At 43.3% G+C, this 27,433-nt stretch overlaps 1 protein-coding gene across 6 annotated transcripts in view; it reads right to left on the bottom strand.

Annotated features, from left to right (window-relative positions):
- DOCK9 (dedicator of cytokinesis 9) overlaps positions 1-24,222 on the bottom strand; it is a 279,172-nt gene extending 254,950 nt beyond the window's left edge. For all 6 annotated transcript variants that reach the window (XM_038569938.1, XM_038569936.1, XM_038569928.1 and 3 more), the window contains exon 1: positions 24,079-24,222. In XM_038569938.1, coding sequence (XP_038425866.1) covers positions 24,079-24,207 — 129 coding nt within the window. In that variant the 5' untranslated portion in view covers positions 24,208-24,222. The remainder of the gene's footprint in view (positions 1-24,078) is intronic.
- Between the last annotated feature and the right edge of the window lie 3,211 nt (positions 24,223-27,433).

Raw genomic sequence — 27,433 nt, forward strand, 5'->3', positions numbered from 1 at the left:
GCTTCTTCCACTTAGCATGTATCCATTTGAGGGGATGCCTCGGTACTTCACTTCACTTGAGCTCTTTCTTTCTCTAAATAACATTCCATTGCATGAATATACTACATTTTCTTTATTCATCAGTTATGGACATTTGGGTTCTCTATTTTGGAGCTATTATCCATAATGCCACTATGAACATCCACTGTGATATCTAATTTTATGTGTCAAATTGACTGGGGATAACCAGATGCCCAGATATTTGGCTAAATATCATATCTGAGTGTGTCTGTGAGAGTGTTTCTGAATAAAATTAGCGTTTGAATCAGTGGACTCAACAAAGCAGTTACCCTCCCCAACGTGGGTGGTTGTCATACAATTCGCTAAAGACAAAGGCAAATAATTTGGAATAAGACAAAAAGGCAAAGGAATAATTTGGTCCTTTCTGCCTGATTTCTTAAGCTAGGACATCAATCTTCCTTTGCCCTTGATGCTCCTGGTTTTCGTCTTCAGACTAAGACGGGAATTTACACTATTGGCTCCCCTGGTTCATACTTGGACTGAAATATACCACTGGCTTTCCTGGGTCTCCCTCCTACAAATAGCAGAATGTGAAGACTTTTCAGCCTCCATCATTATGTGAGACAATTCTTTATAATAAATCTCCTTTGGTTCTACTTCTCTGGAGAATCCTGAGTAATACATCCATGCAAAAATTTTTGTAAGTACATATGTTCTCAATTCTCTTAGCTATATACCTACAAATGGAATCAGTAGGTCACAGAGTAACTTTTTTGAAAACCTGCCAAAAAGATCTTAAAACACACACACACACACACACACACACACACACACACTTTTCCAAAGTGACTGTGCCATTTTATCTTCCCAACAGCAATATATAAGAGCTCAAATCTCTCCATAGCTTCACCAACACAAGAGAGAAGTCTTATTGCCTGTCTTTATGTTTTAGCCACCCTAATGTGTGTGAAGTGGTGTCTCACTGTGGTTTTGAATTACATTTCCCTGAGTAGATTTCTATTGTTAATCAGATCCATTTGTATTTTTCCTTTAAAGAAATGTTTGATTCTTTGCTCATTTTTTAACTGAGTTGTCTTTGCGTTGTAAGTACTTTATACATTCTAGATGCAAGTCCCTTATCAGATATATGACTTGCAAATCCTTTCTCTCATTCTGTGTTATCTTTTCACTTTCCTCATTCTGTCCTTTGAAACACAAAAGTTTTCATTTTAGTAATATCCAATTTATTTTTTCTTATGTTGCTTGTGCTTTTTGTGTCACATACAAGAAATTAATGCCTAATCCAAGGTCATGAATATTTACAACCTATGTTCTTTTTCAAAGAATTTTGTAAAAAAAAAAAAAAAAAAAAAAAGAATTTTGTAGTTCATATTACATTTAAGTCTATGATCAATTATAAGTTAGTTTTTTACGTATGGCATGACATAAGGACCCAACTTTATTCTTTTGCATATAGATATCCAGTTGTCCCAACACTGCATGTTGAAAAGACTATTCTACCTCCATTGAATGGTCTTGGCACTCTTGTTGAAAATCAATGGACTATAAATGTATGAATTTAGTTCTGGATTCTCAATTCCAGCCCATTGACATATATGTCTATCCTATGCCAGTATCACACTATTTTGATTACTCTAGCTCTATCAGAAGTTTTAAAAGCAGCAAGTATAAATCCTCTAACTTTGTGCTTCTTTTTTCAAGATTATTTTAGCTATTCTAGGTTCCCTGCATTTCCATATGAATTTTAGGATCAGTTTGTCAACACCTGCAAAAAAAGATCCTAGGATTTTGACAGAAATCGTGTTAAATCTGTACACAGATTTGGGAACTACTGCCATCTTGACAATATTGTCTTCCAATCCATGAACATTGGATGTCTTTCCATTTATCTAGTATTCTTTCTTTTAACTATATATATACATATATATATATTTTTTTTGTAAACAAATCTTACAATTATTCTGTTAAGTTTGTTTCTAAGTATTTTATTCTTTTTAATGCTATTATAAAACAGAATTGTTTTCTTAATTTCATTTTTGTTTTTTTCAATGCTAGTGTAGACCAGCACAACTGATCTTTTTATATCGGTCTTATGTCCTGAATCTTTGCTGAACTGTTAAGTTCACACACTGCCCTAGAAGGCCCTTTGTGTTGGGCCCCAGCTTATCTCTTCAGAGCTCTCTCTCAACACCCTCATGTGGGATTGATTATAGGCTTTGGTCATACTGACCAGTTTTTAGTTCCTGAATGATTCCATGCTTTTTCTTGCCTCCAGACCTTTGCACACACTGTTCCCTAAGGATAGAATAAAATATCTTCCTTTATCTGGCTCATTTCTTCTTATTATTTAGGTCTCAGCATAGATGTCACTCGCTGTGGTCCAGAACACTTGTCTCTCCCACATCATCAGAGGACATCACAGGACATCGCACAGGTCTCTTTCCAAAGTTCTTTTTTTTTTTTTTTTAACAAGATATTGCTTATCTTATCCTTTTTTTTTTAAAGATTGATTGATTGATTTATGATAGACATACAGAGAGAGAGAGAGAGAGAGGCAGAGACACAGGAGGAGGGAGAAGCAGGCTCCATGCCAGGAGCCCGACACGGTACTCAATCCCGGGACCCCAGGATCGCGCCCCAGGCCAAAGGCAGGTGCTAAACCGCTGAGCCACCCAGGGATCCCCTCTTTCCAAAGTTCTTATGCCACTATGTTGGAACTGTCTGATTACCTATTCATGTCCTGATCAGATTCAAAGGTTTGTGAGATCAAGGGCTGTGTCTGCCCAATTTATAATTCTTTCCAAGTTCTAGCCCAGTGGCTACTATGTAACAGTACTCAATGAATATCTATTCTACAATTTACCAAAATCAACAGACTATCTAGTCCAATCTTCTACACCTTCTGTTTTACATATTAATATGTATTATCCTTAATAAAATGGCTAGTAGATTTGATGGTAAATATGTTTTCACAAATAAAAAAAGCCCAAGACAACTTAATCCTTTATAATGCTTTATAAGGATTTCTGGCACTATCTTTATAAGCTAAAATGGACTGAAAGTATGACCTATTGACAGCTACTATAAATGTTTACTGAGATAAAGGAAGAAGCTTCATTCCATAGGCCACCTAAGCATTTGTCACTATTATTAGACATGAAAGGAATGGGAAGGTCAAGAAGACAATGAAAAACGGCAGAAGCCACTGTACATTTCCTCTCTTCCGACTCCCCCACAAAATGTATCGTATTCTTCTATATCTTCTCTTTTATATCCTCTTTATCTCTTACAACCAAGTTTCTAAAACACATTCTCTCTTCTCCCTCCAATACACCACTCACTCGCTGATATAAATCTCTCTTCAGAGATCCTTCTTACCCAGCACTCCTCCTCCTTGACTCACAAAATATGAAATGCACTGAGTTAACCAGCTTCTCAACTGGTCACTACATGGTTTTCTAGATCCAAACTTAGAATAATCAGGTCTAAACCCATGGCAGAATGGCAGGCCAACCCCAAAGGTAAAAAGTTACCACTGAAAGTGTGGCATGAAACAAGACAGCTCCCATGGAGGGTTTCCAGGAAGATTTTCCCTGACCATGTCCCCACCTTCACAGCTCCCAGAAAACCCTAGTCTTCTCTCCCTCACCACACTGCTCTAATTTTTCCTTTCCCAGTATTCCCAGTCCATTCCTGTATCATTCAGTCACCCATACGTGTTCCCTAGTTTTCCTATAATAAACATGTACTGCTCTTATAATAAGAAAGACAAAATTTAGTTATTTTTAAAAAGAACAAATAATTCCTAAGGGCAGATGACAAGCCATCTTCTTATAAATTTAATTCAGCAAAACTTTGCCATTTTTAAGTGATTTTTAAACCTAAAAATAAATAAAACTTGGATAAAGTTTACATTTGCTTTCACAGTTCATTGCCCCCTTCCCGGGAAACTTGGAATGACCCCATGAGAAACCAAAAAAAAAAAAAAAAAACTGTTTCATTTTTCTAATCTGTCGTGTGCCATAGATCTTTGTATCTGACAAGTTTTTAAATCACAAAGCATACACTTACAGCCTTCTTATTAAGCACTATAAATAAAAAGAAAACCATTTGTCTTGGCGTGCAGAGTGACTGATTTCCTTCCCATCTCCACATATTCCTTAAAGACACGGAAAGAATGAGGTACATTTGTCTGCATTCACTCCCCTTCTCCAACAGGATATCTCCATCCGCTGCTTGCTTTTTGTTCACTGCTCGTAACAGGAAAACTCGCTTTCCTGCTTTCTCAATACCAAATGGGTTAGTTCTGTGGGGAGGGGAAAACATCCCCTCAGAATCCACCCCAAGGCTACACAGAAGGCAAGAGAAACAAAAGCTGGTCCATTCTTTCCCCAAATATTCCACTGGCAAGCAGCCAAGGACCACGCCAGTTCAGTGGTTTAATATCCTGTTGCTTCCAGCAAAGCGGATAAGATAGAAAGAATTCTAAAGTTGCCAGCCCAGGATCCCAAAATCTGTTTCAGTGGTGTTAATATGTACTGGGCATCCATCATGACACTACCTTTCACAAAAAGAAAAAAACACAGCCACTATCAGATAAGTAAAAGCATTAGGAAAAGGCCTATGGAAAGGTGCATGGCTTAGAACACAAAGAGTCCAGGAAAACTATCAACAGAAGGAATCCTCCACGTTAGAAGAATTTTAAAGAAAAGTTCTGTAAACAGAAGAGAAGAATCAACACTAAGGTTTGTGCAATATATCTGTCTAGATCGAGTCAACGTAGAAGAGAACAAAGGATGAAAAGCAAATTTAAGAGCACACTAAAGATAACTCTAATCATGTCCTGTGAGCCAAAGATGACACTACGGTGATGGTCCAATAGCCTCTCCTTGGGCTGTAGGAAACCCCTGCCCAGCCTTGGAGGCCCAGCCAGCAGGGCGACATGCACATTCCTACCAAATCCTGAGGCTGGTTCTCATTTGAGTGAGGACAACCTATGTCCAAATACCATCCTCTACCCCACAACTCCTCAAAGTCACAAAACTCTGCCTCACTCAGCCCCCTTTCTCTTCAGGTGCTAAGATGAGCATCCATCATCTCCCACCTCTCATTCCTGCTACCCAAACCAAGTAATTTGAGTAAAACATCCCCAGCTACCATCTCCACAAACCCACAACAGGTCTTCTCAAGCTACATGTGGTGAATTCAATGTCCTCCCCCAATCCATTTGGAACTAGTACTTTTATAAAATACAAAATAATAATAAAACTTTTTTTTTTAAGATTTTATTTATTTATTCATGAGACACACACACAGAGAGAGATATAGAGAGGCAGAGACACAGGCAGAGGGAGAAGCAGGCTCCATGCAGAGAGCCCGACGTGGGACTCGATCCTAGGTCTCCAGGATCACGCCCTGGGCTGAAGGCAGCGCTAAACCACTGAGCCACCCAGGCTGCCCAAAATAATAATAACTATTAAATGAAGCTAAAAAAAAAAAAAAAAAAAAAAAGACACACAAGTCCCAAATTTTTATTAGATTGAACAGACTTAAAGTTGGCCTGTCAGATTGTTAAAGGTTTCTAAAAACCTTATTCTCATTTTCTGTGTATATCTCCTTATAGGTGAGTTATAAACAGTTCATAGACAAACCTCTGTCCGTGGATTTCACATTGAGTCACAGTGCCTTACAGTAAGAAATGGAGGTTCAACACCTTCCCATCTTTCCTTCCTCTTGTTCTTCTCTATTCTGAAGCCTCCCACTGAGACCTGCAGATCTTCCATTTGGGGCAAATACTCATTTATCCTCCTCCTTTTTCTTTTATCATATTCCTTTGCCAACAGGCTTCCTCCTGACCCTCCCAAATCTCTTGGTCAAGGCTGGAAATAAAGACATAGAAATGAGTCACTGAAATAGAAGTGGCAGATAAACCCTCTGGAAAGTGGATGGAAGAAAATATCAGCTACTCATTCTCCTAGGGGGTAGCTACAGTGGGAAGCTGAATGGGAAAACAGTAGAAGAGAGAGACGTGAAAAAAAATAGTTATTGCCAGTCATCAGACTGATTAATAACTGGGTAACAATAACAGTATTTAGATATCAAAGGAAGATGGAATTTCTAAGAGGAGAGATATAGGGTCACAGGAAGGAAAGAAATCCAAGAAGAGGAAAACTGAGAACTCTTAACCATCTATAATTTATCAATCCATGCAGTGACTTAGTCTGTATTTGGAAATGTTAAAGAAGCTCATATCCAATATTGAACTGGGGCCCTGTTGTACAAAGCGGTCATATTTATTTTCTCTGACCTAAAACAACTATAGAAATGTGCACAAAACTGTAATAAAATTAACTACCTATCTTGATTCAAAATAATTGCTTATGACCCTATCATTTGTAAAGGCTTCTTTAATTTTTCCCTAAAAAGGAGAGAGAGGAAAGGTCATTCCAGAAAACTGATATGAAGTCAGAATGTCAGCCATGCAAATAGTGGCAGAGAAGACAGCTGGCCCAGGTCTCACAGCTAAGCACGCACTGATCATGACTGAGTATTTTAAAGAGGACTAGCTGGATAGATGGTTTTTAAAGCTGTCCGCTCTACCCTAAACACTCTCTAAAAAATGAAGGCCACTAACAGCTCACTGCTGCTAATCCTTTTCTCTGGTGGTAGTTTATAATGGGAGATGAGATTCTCATCTGTCTGCAATGGTTTATCTGAAAGCAGGAGACCAGATAAATTTACACTCCCCTCAAGGCCTGCAAAACAGGGGGTGTGTTCTCAGATTTCTGCATCACCACCTTCCTGGTCTCCCAAGGGCTGAAACCTAAAGCTATAGTTAATACCTCAATCTCACCTAGCCAGGGAACACTAAACTCACCATGGTGTGGGGCAAAAGATTATTGGTAAATATTTATTGAGTAAATAAAGAACCACATCTATTCAGGTTCAAATACCCATTCACTTTATCCCAAAATACTTCTTACACATCATGTCTTTATTTTATGCCCTCCTTATTACTTCTTGTCTAAATTATGACAAGTCTCCTAAGTGACAGCTAAACTTCCAGTTCTCTGCACCCATCCATGTCCCAGTCACAGGGCTCCAATCACACAGTCGCCATATTCCTGCAGCAAAATTCTAATCTGGGCATCTTCCAGCTCTGAAACCCAAAACAAAAAATAAAGTCCACACTCCACAATCCGGCCGTTGTCTATCCTCCCCGAACCTTCCCACATCACCCAGATCTGTGCACCCCTAATTCTGTACATTTTACCAGTTTTAACTACTTACTGCTCCCCAGGTACACCCCATGATTTCCACCCCATGAGGGACTTTCACTCATGCAGGCCCTCTAACTACAATAATTCAAGTCTACTTTCAGCTCAAAATGCCATCTCCTTCATTTAGCTTTTTCTGATTCCCTGGACTGGAGGTACTCTAACTCCTGAGGACTCCTTTTTTTTTTTTTTTTTTTTTTTTTAAGATTTTATTTATTTATTCAAGAGAGACAGAGAGACAGAGAGACAGAGAGAGAGAGAGAGAGGAGACATTGGCAGAGGGAGAAGCAGGCTCCATGCAGGGACTCCGGAACTCCAGGATCACGCCCTGAGCCGAAGGCAGACATTCAACCTCTGAGCCACCCAGGCATCCCAACTTCTGAATACTCTTTAAGGCTTTACTTATAACTCTCCAATGATACAATCTCCTATTTAAATGTGCATAAAGCTTATTTTGCAATACTCTCTCCCCTATTAGGCTGTCAACACCATAGGATAAGATCTGTCTTACTCATCCTGGTTCCCCAGTGCACATAGCACAGTGCTTGGCACATGTAGGAACTCAACAAATGTATTCAACTAATTTGGTGCATGTGTAAAATTAAAAATCTATTAAGATATATGTGGAAACATATATGTGGAAGCATCTATAATATACATGTACATGCATATTTATCTCTCAAATATTTGCTCATTTCTTTTCACAGGATATTTTTTTTAAGATTTTATTTACTTATTCATAAGAGACAGAGACAGAGAGAGAGAGAGAGAGGCAGAGACATAGGCAGAGGGAGAAGCAGGCTCCATGCAGGGAGCCCAATGCAGGACTCGATCCCAGGACCCATGGATTACAACCTGAGCCAAAGGCAGATGCTCAACCACTGAGCCACCCAGGAGTCCCTCCCAGATAATTATTAACATGATCCACACATGTCCTTAATGGCAAGAAGCAAAAAACTGAATATAAAACAAAAACAAAACTCAAGGGGATCCCTGGGTGGCGCAGTGGTTTGGCGCCTGCCTTTGGCCCAGGGCGCGATCCTGGAGACCCGGGATCGAATCCCACGTCGGGCTCCCGGTGCATGGAGCCTGCTTCTTCCTCTGCCTGTGTCTCTGCCTCTCTCTCTCTCTGTGTGACTATCATAAATAAAAAATAAAAAATAAATTAATAAAAAAAAAACTCAAGCCTAAACCAAGCACATGCACCTTGTAAGTTTCTTGTAGTATAAGAACAAATTTTAGTATTTTATGAATAGATATTTCTTTGCACTTCAAACAGTGACCACTGCCATCCCAGTTATGCTATCATTAGCCTAACTGCAATCAGCAGGATGTCACCTTGCTTCCAAAAAACCCCTGTTAAATATTCAGTACCTTTAACAATCAGTAAAAACCCAGTTAACAAACAGCGCCATGCAAATCTGTGTTCCATGGAGCCTAAAGTCCTTGATGATTTTGCATAAAAAAACTGAATGTTCTTTTCATGCACACTTCTCATAATCAGTTCGGATTATTTTTAATATGGAGCTCCACAAAGATCAGTTTCATTTTTCAATTCTGAAGAAAGAAGGGGTTTTACAGTTCCTGCAGCCTCAACTATATAGCTAAAAAAAACTATGATAATCTATTACTATATTATTAGTGTGAGTTTAAAAGGCTAATATGATATTGTTATTAAATTTCACGTTACTTGTGGGGTCAGGCAAGGACATAATCAAGACCCAAGTCCCTGTACATTTGGGGTCTTTGCACCTAGGAGACACAATCTAGATGCCAAAAGAAACAAATCCCTTAGATGCCCTGTTTTCCCTAACTAGCTTCAAAGTAAACCACATGTACATAGCTAAAAATCTTAATTTTAGGACTCCTCAGAATGTTAACAGCTACATTACCATCAAAACAAAAAGCCTTCCTTCCTACCTCTCTGGACTGTTCCTTTGAGCCCTGGCCACACTTCCCACTGCACCCTTGTCACTGAGGTGAGTTTCCTCCATCCCTACCCAACAGCTTCATGAAACATTCTATCACCACACCAGCCATGAACATGTGCAACAAGCTTCAAGTTTCCTGGGTCTCATGAAAGCAGAGCAATAGATGTGGAGGTCCACGTATGTTATTTCCCACAAAGCTGACTGCAGTCTCAGCACCTTCCCACTAACTTGATCTGCACTGATCACAATCTTCCTTCTTCCTTTTCGGGATGCCAAAGAGCCAGGGGAACTGGCCTCTCAAAGGGGAACACCAACCCAAAAGGTACCTAGGTCTCATCTATGCTCCTCTTTCCCTCTAGATTACACCCTCCTTGAAGACAAGGTCTGTGTCTTAATCAAAAGTTTATCCTTTAGTGTTTGTTGAATAAATGAACAACCGATAATAACTGGGGATCTACTGAACAGTGAAGTACAAGAGCTTTAAAAATGTGTAATAACACTACATTTTTGTCTGCTAATGTCATTAAAAACTCAAAAATGGCTCAAGATCTGCTAAGATCCCGAGTAAAAGATAAACAAGAGGGCAGTGAATCCTCAGAAAGCTCTAGGGCAAGATGCCTCAGCCTGATAATGTGGAAGATCATAGGGAAGCCTGGCACAGAAAAGATTGGGCTCCTGCCCCTCCCTTCTCAAAGGTCACTGTTGGAAATGAGCTCCAGGGCTGCACCAGGCGAGGCTCCAAACCTGAGGATTTGGTCAGAAAAAACAGCTTAAATCCATTCTGGGCCAGTTAGTTCCTCCCCTACCGTACAGGTGACACAACACAGGCCCTCAGCCAGGACACAAAGGAGGAAGTGTCATAGGCAAAGAACCCAGTTCTCCCAACAAGAAGTATAATGCTCACTGAAATATGCTGGGAAGTTAAGGAGTAGGGCTGGTTGGGAGCTTATTTCCCAGAGTGGAAGCTATCCAAGACATCAAGACTCCATACTGTAACGACAGAAGCTGGGCTCCTTTTTGACAATTTCTAACAACTGAAGCCATGGAAAAAGACATTTGTGATTTTCTCAAATTCTAGAAGCTATTCTGAAATTCCCTTCCTCAACTGGAGCTCCCCATAATGTCTACCAAAGGAGCCTATCCTCACTACTCAACCTGTGAGGTATCCAAGGTTGATAATCCTTATTCTCCCTCTCTAGCCTTGAAACTCCAGACCATGATATGTGATTTATAAAATATGACTCTTCCTCAGTTTAAGAAACCCTCATCTACTACTGGGCTTCCCTCTTCTCTCACACTACCTCTTACAAATTATGGAAATCTCAACACCAATATGTTTACCAAAGTCTGCCTTATATATTAACTCCTCCAGAAGAAACTAACACTGTATCACCAATCTTTGCCTTCCTCACAGTTTTAAGTGTTTCTACATATTATGTTCTTTTTTTTTTTTTTTTTTTTTTTTAGATTTTATGTATTTATGAGAGAGAGAGAGAGAGAGAGAGACACAGAAAGAGAGAAAGAGAGAAAGAGGGAGAGGCAGAGAGAGAAGCAGGTTCCATGCAGGGAGCCCGATGCAGGACCCAATCCCAGGACTCCAGGATCATGCCCTGGGCCCAAGGCAGGTGCTAAACTGCTGAGCCACCTGGGAATCCCCCATATTATGTTATTTTAAAAATTTTGATACATGAATTGGTTTTTCACAAAAATTACCTCCAAAGAAGACAGTAAAGCACACACATTCTTCAGTTTCAAAAAAATTAAATAAAATCATATAACAGCAGTTATAACTGATCTTCTAGAAAAAACATTCTCTCAGGGATTTTTCTTAAAAGAATGAAGAAAATTTAAATGGCTAAATGAACATATTAAAAGCCTGGGAAGTGGGCAGCCTTGTCTCTGCCTCTCTCTCTCTCTCTCTCTCTGTCATGGATAGACAAATAAAATCTTTAAAATAAAAATAAAATAAAAGCCTGGGAAGAAAAAAAGTTAACCTAAGAGATTAAATAGCCTGCAAATTCTATCTGGTATAATAGTTTATAAATATTATATCACCTCTGTTATCACCACAGGAATTCTGCTTTCTACCTAAGAAAACAGCAATATATTAGAATGACAGATTAAATAAATTCACTAAACGATTTTAGAAATGCACCTTCTTCCTTAAGAATACAATTTGAACCAAACTGCCATTTATAGCTTAATATTTATTTTAGTCACAGCAAAGCAGCCTGAAAGGTAAAATGACCTAGATTAACAGAGTTTATTCTACAGCAAAGAATTTTAGGTTAATAGGCCTAGGAAAGTTTTTTCTCAAGCCACATAATTATTTTAACCAAAGTAAACATGATTTTGATTTTCCTATCCCTTAAATAACATTATTTGACTACTAAACTAATTCTTCATTCTTCAATAAGTTTCTATTGAGATCCTTTTTAGATTAATCTTATAATTCTTGCTTTTTAATTCCTTCTCTCTTTCCTACTAACTCTTTAAGCAGAAATGTAGAACTCCTTTCTTGGCTTGTAGAAAAATGAATGTCAACTTCACCTACCAACTGCCTGGGAGGAATGAAATATACAAGCAGGAGATCCATAGTACAAATGCACGTATCATATTCTGATATTATCGGATTACTATGGTCTGTGAAGATACTCAATGAAATGCAAGTGTAAACAGAACAAACTCAATTATTTCCTGTGGTCAGTGGAAAATACATTGGACCAGGAGTCAGTAAACTCAATTTTGTTCTTGCCTGTAATACTAACTAGCTGTATGACCACAGACAAATCACTTAACCATGGTAGATCTTAATCTTCTTCATCTATAAAAGAGGAAGCTGGGACCAGATGACCTCTAAGGAGAACTTTCACCTCTTAAACAATATGATTTCATTTCCATGTCATGAATTTCTATCAACCGAGAGAATTTATGGTACTTTCCAGAAAGGTGTTTAATGATTCGCATTAACAATTTCAAAGTTTCCAAGAAACTCAGGGTGCCTGGCTGGCTCAGTCAGTGGAATATGCAACTCTTGATCTCAGAGTTGTGAGTTCAAGTCCCTCTTGTGCATTGAGATTACTTAAAAAAAATTTTTTTTAATTTTTTTAAAAAGTTTCCAAGAAACTCAAATATTAAAATTTTATCATTTAAACAATCCCTTCCATCTTAGCAGGAAAAACTGCAACATATTCACCAGATGATCTTGAATGAGTCATTTGATTTCCCTGGTCTTCAGTTTCCTTATCAAAAAACAAAAATAAAAAAAAAACCTATCCCTAACTGGATTTTCCAGTGGCTCACCCAAGACAGTTTTTTGAAAAAATTTTATAAAACTGTCAAATGCAAATGCAAAGTTTCACCATTTCACATGGGCCTCCTTCTTCTAGAAGCATTTAATGCAGGGACCTTACAAGAATCAACAATATTTTTGCTACCAAGAGGCACATGTATATCTCACTTCAGGAGTACACTTTATAACAAGATGAACACTTGTAGAAGCATTAAGATACAATGCCTGGGTGGCTCAGTGGTTAAGCGTCTGCCTCCAGCTCAGGGCATGATCCTAGAGTCTTGGGATCAAGGGCCACATCGGGCTCCCTGCATGGAGCCTGCTTCTCCCTCTGCCTGTGTCTCTGCCTCCCTCTCTCTCTCTCTCTCTCATGAATAAATAAAATCTTAAAAAAAGATACAACACGAGTAATTTTCAAAGTGTCCTAATTTGGTTTTTGTTTTGTTTTTTTGTTTTTTAGGATTTTATTTATTTATTCATGAGAGACACAGAAAGAGAGGCAGAGATATACATAGGCAGAGGGAGAAGCAGGCTCCCTGTGGGGAGCCTGATGTGGGGCTGGATCAAAACCTGAACTGAAGGCAGTTCAACCACTGAGCCACCAGGCACCCCTCAAAATGTCCTAATTTGAATGTCTTCCATGCAGCACCAAAATTTTCCTCCTATATTTACTGTTTTCTTTTTCTTGACAGATTATTACTATTCACTTATGAAAGCAGAACAATTGGGAAATAGAATATATAAAGAACAAACCATAAGTCTACCTTTTCATGTATTTCCTTCCAAGATTTTTCTTACACACAGGCTATTTCTTCATAGTTCTGATCACACACATTTCCATATTTTTGCTTTTCACCTGACACTAGTTCTTTCATGTTATAAATTCTCCTTAAGTGGCACTTTTAAGGGTTATACAATAGTCTTTTAGGTTGCTCTCAAAAATAACAAAAGCTTGTACTTACTGGTATTTCTATGTGCCAAGCCCTATTCTAAGTGCTTTATATGCATGTGCTCACTTAATCATCACAGAGATCTAAAAGATAAGTGCTATCATAACGTACATTCTCAGGGTGAAAACTTCATCCAGAACCCAAGTTCTTATCCACTATATCCCACTACCATCCCTAAAAAGAATAATCCCCCTATCAACAGAAACTTGGTTATAGCACCATCTTTTCTATATTGTAGAATTCAGGAACTAAAGATCTGAAACTTAACATATTCCTGAAACAAAAGAGAATGATTTATTAAAGCATCTATAAGGTCTTAAAACTTTTTCATGAACAAAATACTGCTTATACTTCTTTTAAAGTAAATCATTCTGTATATACTGTTTATAATCTCTTTCTTAGCACAGTAAACATCTTTCCCTAGAACACTACTATATCCACACAACAGAACATGTTATCTCTGTTAAGACAAAATGTATGAAGGGGCGGCTGGGTGGTGCAGTCAGTGAAGCATCTGACTCTTGGTTTCAGCTCAGGTCATGATCTCAGGATCCTGAGATACAGTCCCACATAGAGCTCCATGCTTAGCAGGGAGACTGCTTGAGATTCTCTCCCCCTGCCCCTACCTCTATTTTCTCTCTAGAATAAATACATCTTAAAAAACAAAAAACAAAACAAAACAAAAAAGACAAAATAGAGTATGTGAATCTCAAACTAAGAACATAAGTTTCAAAATAAACTTGAGAATAAAGAGATCAGTGGAGACCCTAAGCAGTTCATAGATACCTGCTTCTAGATTTACTCTCAGAGAATCTAGTTAACATTCAATAAATGCTATCTATAATAAATAAATGAGCTTGTCTCCAACAGAAGCAGTGACCTAGCCAGCCTCCCTAAGCAGACACACCCAGGCACTATCTTAATTGTATTTATCCCTGCCAAATTCAAACAAAGGGGGCAGAGAGATTCAAACACACCATTTGGCTTTACAGAGTTCTGATCTGATAATAAGTCTCCTTGCTACTTATTCACTGATAAGGACTCAGCTGAGTCCTAGAGAAAAAGTGACAGAGGGATCCCTGGGTGGCGCAGCGGTTTAGCGCCTGCCTTTGACCCAGGATCAAATCCCACGTCAGGCTCCCGGTGCATGGAGCCTGCTTCTCCCTCTGCCTGTGTCTCTGCCTCTCTCTCTCTCTCACTGTGTGCCTATCATAAATAAATAAAAATTAAAAAAAAATTAAAAGAAACAACTTCATTGTCCACATACTTCTTGATGGTTTGCAAAACTCATGATTCAACTGAATGGAAGGCACTTCCAGTAGTTTTTATTGTTTGTATTTTTATTTGATTTCATTTTGTTTTCACATGAGTTGGTTACTAAATCCCTAACACAAGATATTAGATCAGTGTGTTATTTTACACGCTGAAGCTCTAAAGAGTTGGTCAAAACAAACGGTCCTAAAAAAGGAAATGAATCTTACTTGTACCAAAATGCACCGCTGCTTTCAAAAACAGTGCAAAGATCACACAGATTTACTGACAACCTGACCAGCTTTTTCTAAACTAAAACACAGGGCCAGCCCCAAAATGATATATTCTTTCCTGAGAAAATCTCACCAAATTATCAGGTGGCAATGAGAAATTAATGACATAATGAAATTGAGAGTTAGGAAAACTAACCCAGAGGGAGGTGGGCTAGAATGAAATAAACAGAAATGGGTACAAGGGAAGGGAAATTAAGAGCAATGGGGAATCAAAAAGGGATGAAAAAACTGAAACAGTAAGGAAGAAGTCTTCAGGAGTCATTCATTCACCCACAAAATAGTCATCGAATCCTACTATAAGCCAGGCACTAGAGGAACAGAGGTGAACAAACAGTCCGGTGAGGAAAACAGACACTAAACAAATGTACACACAAAGATATAAATCGTGCTAAGCAGGACAGAAGAAAAGAACAGGCAGGGCCTGTTTCAGTTTGGGTGGATAGGCATCTGTGAGGCAAGGGCATGTAAGTACAGTTCTAAAGACCTAGGGGAGTGGCCTGGTAGATGAGGAAGGAGGCAAGAGGTGATGATTATCCCAGACAGAGCTAAGAGCTTCTGCTAAGGTCCTAGGGTACAAGAGAGCCTGACATCCGGAGAACGTTAAAGCCAGGCCGGTGAGCAACAGCAGAGTGGTGCCTGATAAGCAAAGCACCTTACAGTGGGAAGAAGGGAAGAAGCTCCCATTCCAAGGACAGCAGGAAGCAATGTGTGTTAAGGATTCAGAGTTAAAGCCTTAAGGATAGGGTAAGAAAGGCAGCAAAGAGACCAGACAGGAGGGCCAGTGGCAGGGACCAAGATAAGGGCAGGAGACAGAGCGAAGAGGATGACAGGTCTGTAGTCTTGAGTGCAGCTCACAGCTCACCAAAGATTTTAGCTCTCCCTCCAGGTATATGGATAAGCCTGTACTTCTCTACCCTTGGAGCTAAGTGTGGCCTTGAGTCAATGGAAGGAAGCAAAACTGACTGGGTGAAAGTGTAAGAGCCTACAAGGGAGTCCCCACACTCTCCTCCTCCGCTCCCCACCCCACAGGACATACCACCGTCAAGATGATGGCTGTCCCATCTACCCAGGTCCTAGGGTATGGATAACATGACCCCAGCCATCCTCAACAGACAGGCAGCACTGGGAAGACATAAACCTTTCTGAGCCACTGAGGTTTTGGGAGTCATTAGCTCACAAGGACTGAAGCAGACACAGAATACAATGGATGCAGTGAGGACAGATGAGAAAGGCAAAAATAGAAGACCAGAAGAGACAAGGAGGAATGAGAGATTTCAAAGTCGGTGACCATGACCATGACGCCTATTGCTAAAGAAAAGAACACTAAAAGGATAGCTGGTTTGGTATGAAAAGTGGCAATCTGTGTATCACAGATGCTGAACGTAAGCGACCAGTAGGACAGCCAAGTGCACATGTGACGCAGGTTAGTGGACAAGCAGGCCTCAGTTGCGGAAACTGAGGTATAGACTCAGAAATCACAGTAAAGGCGTGGCACTTCCTCCAGGAACACCTCTGGGTGGTGAGGGTAGCAAGGGGACAGAGTGAAGACTAGAACATGGAGGAGAAACAGGGAAGAGCAAGCAGGATGGCTGAACAGCATGAAATGCTGCAGACCAGTATGTGGAAGGGGAAAGGACTGAGAGGCTACCCCACACCAAGGACAGAAGCCAGGCTGCAGGGGCACAATCCAAGGTAACACCGCGGTCACTAGCAAAGAGGTACCAGAACCCAAACAGCCAGGCCCAAGCTCATGAGCAAAACCACAAGCCCTCCGCCTTCCAGTGATGCAAGGGAAGAATTTTCTCATCATTACTCTTCTAAAACAAAACATAATGGCATCATAAATACTCCACATTCCACAATTTATTTAGACTACTGTCAGGACCTTTAGATCGTTTGCTGTTGGTCAGTATTTTACATTTTCTGCCCTGAACAGTCAGCATCGTGACTTCAGACACTGAACTGAATACACATTTCAGGTGAATCCTCAGGAGAAACTCCCACAATTAAAAGCACCGGATGAAAGATTGGGAGCATGTTCAAGTGTTTGATATGTAGCCCAACTACAAAAAGACTGTACCACTCATCATGCTATATAAAATCCAGGAGACAGGAGATCCCTGGGTGGCTCAGGGGTTTCGCGCCTGCCTTTGGCCTAGGGCGTGATCCTGGAGTCCCAGGATCGAGTCCCGCATCGGGCTCCCTGCATGAGCCTGCTTCTCCCTCTGCCTGTGTCTCTGCCTGTCTCTCTCTATGTCTATCATAAATGAATAGAAATGGATCTTTAAAAAAAAAAATTCCAGGAGACACATTTCTCATTCAATGCCAAGCAAACGGAGTCCCCGGAGTTGTGAACTGGGGTAGTCCTGCAATTAGGAGTCACCGATTCACCCATCCTTGCAAATACCTTTTCTATCTTTGTTAATTTGCAAATTGATCAAGGAAAAATAACAACTTGTTTTAATTAATGTTTCTCTAGTCATTAGCAAGGTTGAACATTTTTTATTTTTGTCTGCTCTTCATTGACTAATAATCACACTCCTTTCTTTGAAAAATTGCCTATTAATGTCCTTTGCCATTTTTCTACTGGAGTGTTTTTCTTTTTGTAATTGATTTGTAAGAACTCTCAATATATTTTTAAAAACTTAATACTGTTGGACACCTGGGTGGCTCAGTAGTTGAGCGTCTGCCTTTGGCTCAGGTCTTGATCCTGGGGTCCTGGGATGGAGTCCCGCATCGGGTTTCCCACAGGGAGCCTGTTTCTCCCTCTTCTTGTGTGTCTCTGCCTCTCTGTGTCGCTCATGAATAAATAAATAATCTTTAAAAAAAAAAAAAAAGTAATGCTGTGACTGAGATATGGACATATATAAATAGAGTGCTTAGTGCTTCTAAGTTTATTGACTTTTATTTATGGTACTACTTGTTACTCATAAAACAGAGGATTGAGTGTTTATATGGGAAGGCAATAGGCGGAATGGTTAGGAACACGTGGTCTCAAGCCACAGTGCCCAAGTTCAAGACCCAGATCCTTCACTTACAGCTCCGTCACCTTGTGGTGACCTACCCTCCCATGCATGAAGCCCTAACACATGTCCTAGGACACAGTAGGTACTCAATAAATCCTGGATCCAGATATATTTAGTCAAGATAACCAATCTTTTCCTTTATTAACATAAGCAAGACCTTGCATTTGTTAAAAACTATCAAGTGACTTAAATATATTGCCTTATTTAATCTTTATTTTAAAAACTCTCAAAGATAATAATATCTAATAATCCCAATTCTCAGAGGAGCAAACTGAGGCTTCAGTGAAGTTAACTACCCCAAGGCCTCAGCTCACTAGTGGCAAAGCCACAGCTCACTCCCCAACCCTAAACCAAACTGGTTTTTCCTTTAATACTTTAAAAATCCCTCTCTACCCTTACATGATTATTCACCCATGCTCCTTTCATTTCACATGTAACTCTTATATTTAGTTATAATTTATTTTAGTGTAAAGGGTGGGCTCCAACATTGTTTTTTTGCAGCAGGATTTACTGAATGGTGTGCACCCACCACATTTGATACTCCTCCTATGATACCCTAAATGTTTACACAACGGAGGCTTATTCAGGGTTTTCTTCTCTTGCCACATACCTTTCCCCCTATCGCTGGGCCTGCATGACACAGAATCATCACATTATTTACCCCCAAGACTACACTTAAGAGAAGATGTCTCTAAGAAGCATATATTCACAGGCTGTTACGAACCTCTTTCCTAAACTATGTTTCAAAGAGACAAGGAAGGGGCAGCCCCGGTGGCACAGCGGTTTAGCGCCGCCTGCAGCCCAAGGTGTGATCCTGGAGACCCAGGATCGAGTCCCACGTCGGGCTCCCTGCATGGGGCCTGCTTCTCCCTCTGCCTGCTTCTCCCTCTGCCTGTGTGTGTGTCTCTCTCTATGAATAAATAAATAAATCTTTAAAAAAAAAAGAGAGAGAGAGAGAGAGACAAGGAAGGGGCACCTGGGTGGCTCAGTCAGTGAAGCGTCTGACTCTTGATATTGGCTCAGGTCTGATTTCTGGGTTGTGAGATCAAGCCTTGAGCCAGAGACTCCACATTAGACATGGGGCCTGTTCCCTCTGTCCCTTCCCTCTTTCTCTCTCTCTCTCCTACTCTAAAAAAAAAGAAAGAAAGAAAGAAAGAAAGAAAGAAAGAAAGAAAGAAAGAAAGAAAGAAAGAAAGAAAGAAAGAAAGAGAAAAAGAATTTATTTCGTGATGAACTCTCAGCCAGTCTTTGAAACTATTCCCAAAATTAGTCAATGTACCTCTCAAAACTTCTCTTCCTTCCTCCTAAAACTTACCCATCTTTGCCCAAGCTGCTCTGCTCTTTCTTGGCCTACCTGGGCATTCTAAGCATTATTTCAATCTCTCATTCTTTTCTGGAAAAAAAGTCCCCCTTATCTCTGCATCTTCCAGGTCCCTTTCAGTTTTTCATAACACTTTCCCACCTACACCAGTTCTGTCATTTCAACTTCCTCTATTCGCTGACCCACCCATTTGACCCTTTAAAAGTGCTCCTTTGTATTGTGATCCACCTTTTTGTAAACTACTGACCTGTCCACCTGTTTAGATCCTAAACCCTTAAGATGAGGGCTTGCTAGAACACAGCAGCACATCCCAGCACCCAACAAAGAGTCTCAGCACAGAGAAGGCACTCAGTCAACGTGGATAAAGATTTCACAATTCCTTCCCTCCCTTTTCACATTCAAGGCATTACTAATGTCCTCCCATCTCGTAATATTCAAATGGACTAGAAACCAGAGAAATAGAACCTGTTGTTGATTATCTACTGGGAGATGGGCCTCCACCCTACTTCCTCTGTTTTGGGAGGTTTCTGTTTGTTGGGACTCCCTCCACAAGAGGGTGAAGAAAGACAGTGAGGTGATGCTCAAGCCAGTTTGGCTGTAGATTTACCAACATATCTGATTGAAAATTACCGCCAAAATGAGGTTTTATCTTACCTGAGGATTTCAAAGAACACCACCACTTGTCTCACATTACCCCAGATAATACTGGAACCTTGAATTGGCTGACCTGAGAGGGTGAGGAAGGCTCCAAGCACATACTCCAAGACAGAATCATCCCACACCTTCTGCCCATTCTCCTCCAGTAACACAATGGGAAAATTTAGTGACCTGACTTGGTTTCATTTCATTTCATAATGCTGGATCTCCAAGGAGTATGGAAGGAGCATTTGAAGCTGAACCTCCTGAGATAAGATCAGTAAGGAAACTGGAAGCCACGTGACTTAAGAACCAAAACTCAAGTGTGTATAGCTGGTAAACCCATGCAATGGCCTGTGTCACAATATTTACACAAATCTTTCAGAGAAAGGATATTTTTAGGCCTTGTATGGCATACTCTGTTAAATCTAGGCCATTACGATGCTGTTTTAATAAATCTGAAAGACCCAAGGTAAAATGCTTTGGGAGCTCCAAAAGCAATCACAACTCAACCCTGCTCAGAGAAGTCTTTCTTCTGAGCTTGCATAGATATTTTGAATGCACTGCCCTCCTGACTATTCTAAATCATGGAAAGCTAATTCTGGAATTGTGAGGATTCTTCTTTCATTACCCCAAATCATAAATTCCCTTTCCTACAGCACCTTTACTACTCATGAAAGTCTTAAAATTCAAGCACACTGATAAGGAAAGGGACTCTAGGAACAGACCCTCATTTAATATAATAGAGCCCTGAAGTGCCAGGGTGGCTTAGTTGGTTAAGCATAGGAATTTGGATTTTAGCTCAAGTCATGATCTCAGGGTCCTGAGATGAAGGCTTATGTTAGGCTCCTCCACACTCAGCAGGGAGTCTGCTTCTCTCTCTCTCTCTCTCTCTCTCTCCTTCTGCCCCTCCCCCTGCTTGCACTCTCTCTAAAATAAATAAATAAATCTTTAAAATATATATGTATGTGTTTTAGAACTTTGAAGTTCAGAGAAGTTAAGCAACAGCCCAGCATGACTTTTTTTTTTTTTTTTTTAAGATTTTACTATTTATTCATGAGAGACACAGAGAGAGGCAGAGACACAGGCAGAGGGAGAAGGAGGCTCCAAGTAGGGAGACTGATGTGGGACTTGATCCTGAGACTCCAGGATCACACCCTGAGCCAAAGACAGACCTCAACCGCTGAGCCACCCAGGTGTCCTTTGTTAATTTTATTGTAATAGCATTATACTTCTGTACAAAATATCCCCATTTTTAATCGTACATACTAGATATACAGGTGAAAGGACAAGAGGCTTGGAATTCACAATCTCTCTCTCTCTCTCACACACACACACACACACACACACAAAGGGACAGTTAAAGTTAGGTAAAATCTTGATAGTTATTGAATCTGTGATGGATTATATGAGCTCATTATACTATTCTCTACACTTTTTTGTATGTCTGTTTTCAAGCTCTTCAAATTAACCCAAAATCATCATTAAAGGCCTGAAAACCTGAGCCTATGAAAAATGAAGTTATCGATGAAAAATTTATGAGCACATCTCACTTTTAAGTTTGTTAAGTAGCAGCCTTTATTACCCACTGAACTATTTAATTTTGCTGTTTCTGATCTCACTACCAGCCACTCACCAATGCTAGAAGAATGGGAAGAGCCGTTAAACCCATACCCTATTCATATTTAATTTTAGTCCATCTGCGAAATTGCTTTATTGGTCAGCTAGTTAAGAATATTCATTGAGCATTTACTATGCTGTAGGCATTGTATTAGCACTGACTTAAGTCGTCAAAGACAGAACAGAGAAATACTTCCATCGAAGCATGGATGGATAGGCCATAGGATTCCAAACCCTGGCTTGGTTGCTGTTCAGCCTCCTGCAAGGATCAAGGAGCCCTTCTTATTATATTCTCCTACAATAAAGCCAAACCAGAACTTAGGTGGCAGGTGCACCTGCTATGGCTTCCTGACGGACACTGGGGAGCAGCAAGAAGAAGCAAGTGGTAGTAGAGTACCCGGCAGGAGATGAAGGGAGTGAGGTTTATGGGTAATTTTTAGTATCTGTAAGCTATCTCAAATTCCTCCTTCCGCAATGCAGAACCATTGCAACGCACTTCCCATTCACCCAGGGAGTCCCTCAAGCACCCTAGTGACTACACCTGCTTTCCTGTAAATGTTTTTTGTTTCATGAGACAAGTGACCACTGAAAGACAACACTAAGAGGTGAGACACCAGCCAGGCGTCTGACTGTTCATGATGGAAGGTGTCTAAAGAAAACAGATGTACTGTTAAAGTGTCATGAGGTAACACGGAAGTGTGTCATACCTGGAAATGGACACTTGGAGGTCACTATCAGCAGGCCCACCCTCCAATAGGAAGGGCAGGTACTCAAGGAATGCTGCACATCAACGTCTGTTGCAGTGTCGTGCCTATTTTGGAACTTCTGTGTTCGACTTAATGGTTATGAAACCAGTACCTCCTCTGCAGTTCAGGTCTGCCAGAACTTTGGAAATCATGGTACAGTCATGTTTTACTTACTCTTCTTTTGCCTCAAGTCTCTAATGAGGACAGTAGCCCTCAGTTAAAAGAACTAAATTTCACATGAGAACAAAAGCCACAGATTTTGCAGGCTTTATCCTTAACATGCACACAACGGCAAAAGTCAAAAAGATGCAGAAAGTCCTCCTTAGACTAAGGGAAGAGAAGTCAGCTTGGGTTATGGAGGAGAAGCCAAGTTCTGGTCTTTTCCCAACCCTGCTCTACCCTTACCATCAACTGGTGAAGTTCAGTAGAAAAGAAAAATAAAATCCCTGTATAGTATTGGCGGACTGACTGGAGTTTGAGGAATCTGGGGTGAGTTTGAAGAGCTGTCAAGTGAGAGAAAAATCAAACTAAGCAAGCTGTATATGGATATCGGCAAAGCTTCAACTCCGAACTCCACAAATATCATTCATGTCATCCTGTGTCTGCCCAGGAAGGGCATCTATCTGCCACCAGAAAGACGGCCCAGCTCCTGTCTCAAGGGTCCCACACTCAACGGGACAGTACCCCACACACAGCGTCACAAAGCACAGAGAATCACTTCCACGGCCCAGGAAGATGAGCGGTTCCAACAACCAGCACGAATCACCCGCCCACAAACAAGCCCCTTTCCAGAAAACAAACGCCAACAACAATGCAAGGAGCAGCTAAAAGTTTCCAGCTGCCCGGGAAAACATGCTGCCATCCAAAGTCGCTCCTCTCCCTCACCATCCAAGTGATCTGGGTGTACTACGTTTCCAAATATAGCAGGACCAGCTCTGGCTAAGGAAAAGTCGATTTAAGACTTCATCTCCCTGCACCCCGGGGCCAATTCTTTAAAGATGTTCTGCTATGACCAGATGAACATTGGGACTGTCTTCTTCACTTGCTGCATGCAAATCCCCAAACTTCGTAGTAATTTGCACAAATGCTGAAATTACCAAGGGATTCTATCACGCCCCCTAACCCTTGGTAAGCGGAGGCCAAACCTCAGGAAGCCGGTTTCGGGGCGGACGGCGGGGAGGGGGTGGGCGGAACCGCTTCCTTTCTGGAGTTCAGCCCACCCAAAGGGTGCGCAGGGCCAACCCTTACCTTGAGTCACCGACTGGAAAAGGAAGCCCCCACTCGCCCACCCCCCTGCAGCCCTCCAGGTCACAGGTGCCAAGACCCTCCGGAATACCGGAAGAGCAGGGAGGGGGCTGCAGGAGGAATGGGGGGCAACGGAGCGTAAAGCCCCGTGTGGCAGAGGAAGGTAAACTTGGCGGGGGCGTGGGGGGTTCCCCCATCCAGGGAGGGAGATGGCCATCTGCCTCCCTAGAGATTTCCCAGGAGGGAAGGGGTGCAACGGTGGGGAGACGACCCCCCAGACTCGAGGTGGGGAGATGGAAGTTGCCGCCCTACAGGGTTTTCCCTTCTCTCCTGTCCCCATCACCACCTCTTAGTCCTGCAGACCCAGCAGGTCGTGCAGCTCGGCCTGGGCCCGACCGGTCTGGAGGAGCGTGGAAGGAGGGGTCCGGCCGCCCGCCGCGCCCGCCCTTCCCGCGGGTCCCGCACTCACCAGCAGCACGGAGCCGCGCACCACCTCCGACACGCTCTGCCGCAGCTCGGCCGCCGTGCCCGGCTTGCTCAGCGCCCGGGTGAACTTCCGAGTCTCCGCCGCGGTAGGGAGCAGCGGCGGCTGCGACATCCTCGCCGTCCCCGCCGCGCCCGCTCCCGCCGTCCGGCCCGGCCGCGCCGCCGCCAGGTGCGCCCCGGGCGCCCGGCCTGGCCCGCCCGCAGCTCCCCGCGCCGCCGCCCGCCCCGCGGCCGCGCCCTCCGCGCCGGCTCACGCCCCGAGGCGCCCCCCGAGGCGCCCCCCGAGGCGTCCGCGGCCCCCCGCGCTCGGAGCAGCGCCCGGGCTCGCTAGGGGCGACCGTGAGTGTGGCAGCGGCGGCACCCCCATGCCAGCGGGCTCCCGCGCCGGCCGCTCGCCGGGCCGCCTCCTCGGGGCGGGGTGTCCGGCGCGGCGCGGGGCGGGGCGGGGCGGGGCGGGGCGGGGCGGGGCGGGCGGAGGCGGGGCGGCGCGGCGGGCGGGCGGACGGGCAGGTCGGCGGAGGCACGCGGCGGCGGGACCTGCTCCGCGAAGCCCCGAGGGGAGGCCGAGCGCGCACGACCCGGGGCTGCGGCGGCACCGAGCTGGGACCCCGCGGCCGGCGGCACCACGCCCGTGCGCCCGGGGCCTCGGAGGCTTCGGGGAGGCGGCCTTCCCGCGGACCGAGAGCGCACGCGGCCTGGGAAGCGGCGCCCCGTCCGGGCCCGGCGCCGCGGCACTGCTCGGGCCCCCGAGGCGCGGCGAGGCGCGGCGAGGCGAGGCCGGTGCGGAGCGCCCGGGCGGCGCAGGCCGGGACCGCCGCTGCGAGCCACGGGGATGCCGGCCCGCGGCGGCGACCTGCCGCGTCACCTCGGGCGAGACCGAAACTTGCGAGCCTCGCCCAGCTCTGGAGCCGAGTGAGCACCGACGGCGACCTGCGGTCCCGCGGGCCGAAGGGGCGCGCCCAGCCTTCCCGCCGCCCCTCCGCAGCCGGCCGGGACCGCGGGACGCCGAGCCCGGGAAACCCAGAAGCGCCGGCCTGCGAGCCCAACGCGGCCCGCGAACGGGCGGCTGCCGGCGACAGCCACGGCCTTTCCCAGTTCCCATCCCTGAGGGGCCTCGTCACCCAGGCCGCTTCACCCCCTTCTCTGACCCCGGCGGCGAGAGGGCGCGCGGGGAGGCGGGGGAGTTTGCGCCGGGCCCCGGGCGCATGCGCAGACGTTTGGGTTGGGGCGGGTCCCGGGGCGGGGAGCCCGTCTTTAGGGCGGCTCTGCCGATTGGCCGGTCTGCGCGGGCCACGCCCACCGCCTGCTGATGGACAGCGCCTTACCTGCCCGGGCGGATTCCGCCGCGCTCTGGGGCAGCTTGGGGCAGGCCTTCGCCGGAGTCGCGGTGGACGCTCCAGCCCGAGTTCCCGGGGTCCTCGCGGCCGTGATCCCCGCCTGGACGGAGGCCGCCCGTCGCGTCCTGCCCCTGCGGAAAGCCAAACACTGGCCTAACTGGGGGTCTTAAAGCGGTGGGGAAAACTATCAATCTCGTGCAGAAAGCAAAACACCGCCGATTCACACTTAATGGGCAGGTCTGGCGCATAGAGACACTGGAGGTTAGGCATGCAGTTAGCGCTCAATAGAAGCTGGCCGGGTTGGGGTGTTTGCCTAGTAGGTTGGAATGCAGGATGTGGCACTGAGTGAGCCTGACGGGCTGGAAGATACGCAAAACAACTCATGTGTGATTATAAAAACAATGCACACCAACCCATTTCCTCTTCTGAGATTTAAGAGAACAGCTTAGACGCTTCCCAGCCCTCCCTTGTTTCAAGAGGAGAACTGGGTGACCCCAACGAGGTAAGGGGGATGCGGACCCACATCTCCCTGCCCTTCAGGGGGAACTTGTGCTGTTCTGTATGACCAGTCCTACCCCGCATTCACGCGTCTGGGCTACTCGGGGGTATGTCAGCTCCCTTCTTACCTAAACTGTTAGATCCTAGTCTGAGAAGCCTAAATTAAGACTTCCCTTTGGGCTGCGAACTCCTGCTGAAGTAGTCCCAGACAGCACAAACTTTTACCCCACTATGTTACCTTGGCTCACTAAACCATATCTACTTCCATAGAAAGCAAATAGATTATGGTGGGTTTTTTTTTTGTATGTTTTTTATGGTTTTTTTTTTTTGTCTTAATTAAAAACACACAGGTTGTGGAGTTTCCTTTTTTCTTTCTTTCTTTGCCTTTTTTTTTTAAGAAATATATATATATTAAAAAACAGAGCAGATATGTTTGGAAACTGAAGGGTTCCACCAAACCTCCTAATTTCATCCATGTCTCTACTAGTTCTAAATTCCATGCTTGCTTGCTAACTCATTAGATTCTAGAATGAGTAGAAGTTCACTTAGGAAGCAGAGGGTGATGTGTAGGGTGCTGACAGTAATTACTGGCAATGTATTTTTTTTTTCTTTGTTTGGGGATTTTTTGTTTGTTTTAATCTATTTGAGAGAGAGAGAGAGCACAAACCAGGGGAGCAGCACAGGGAGAAGGAAAAGCAGGCTCGTTGCTGAGCAGGGAGCTTGACATGGCTCCACCCCAGGACCCTGGGATCATGACCTGAGCCTAAGGCAAATGCTTAACTGGCTGAGCCACCCAAGCGCCCCCATTACTGACAGTGTAGTGTCTAATCAACGGCAAGTTCTTTCTTTTTTCTTTTAAGATTTTATTTTTAAATAATCTCTAATCCAACATGGGGCTCAATTCTACAACCCTGAGATCAAGAGTCATATGGTCTACTGACAGAGCCAGCCAGGTGCCCCTCAAGTGCTAATAGTCAAAGAAGGAGGCATGGAATATATGAACTAAGCTCATGGAATATGGATCTTCCCAGCAACCCAGAGCTGAGTCTTTTATTTTTTTTTCCTGGTGGAGTGTTTTAATAAATGGGACATTTCTCATGTTTTAGTTTGAACAGAAACTTGTTCCTTACTATTATAGGTTGAATTGTGTCTCCTAAAAAGACATTGGAATCCTAACCCTGATACCTGTGAATGTGACCTTAATTTGCAAATAGGATTTTTGCAGATGTCATCAAGTTAAAATGAGGTCATACTGGGGGCGCCTGGCTGGCTCAGTCCATGGAGCATGTGATTCTTGTTCTCAGGGTCATGAGTTTCAGCCCCATGTTGGGTGTAGAGATTACAAAAAAAAAAAAAAAAAAAAAAAAATTTAATAAAATGAAGTCATATTGGATCAAAGTGACTGATGTCCTTCTGAGAAGAGACACAGACACACAAGGAGAAACCTCTGTGACAACAGAGGCAGAGATTGGAATGATGGATCTACAAGCCAAGGAATGACAA

This window comes from Canis lupus, chromosome 22 (assembly GCF_011100685.1).
Source record: "Canis lupus familiaris isolate Mischka breed German Shepherd chromosome 22, alternate assembly UU_Cfam_GSD_1.0, whole genome shotgun sequence".
Classification (NCBI taxonomy): Eukaryota; Metazoa; Chordata; class Mammalia; order Carnivora; family Canidae; genus Canis; species Canis lupus.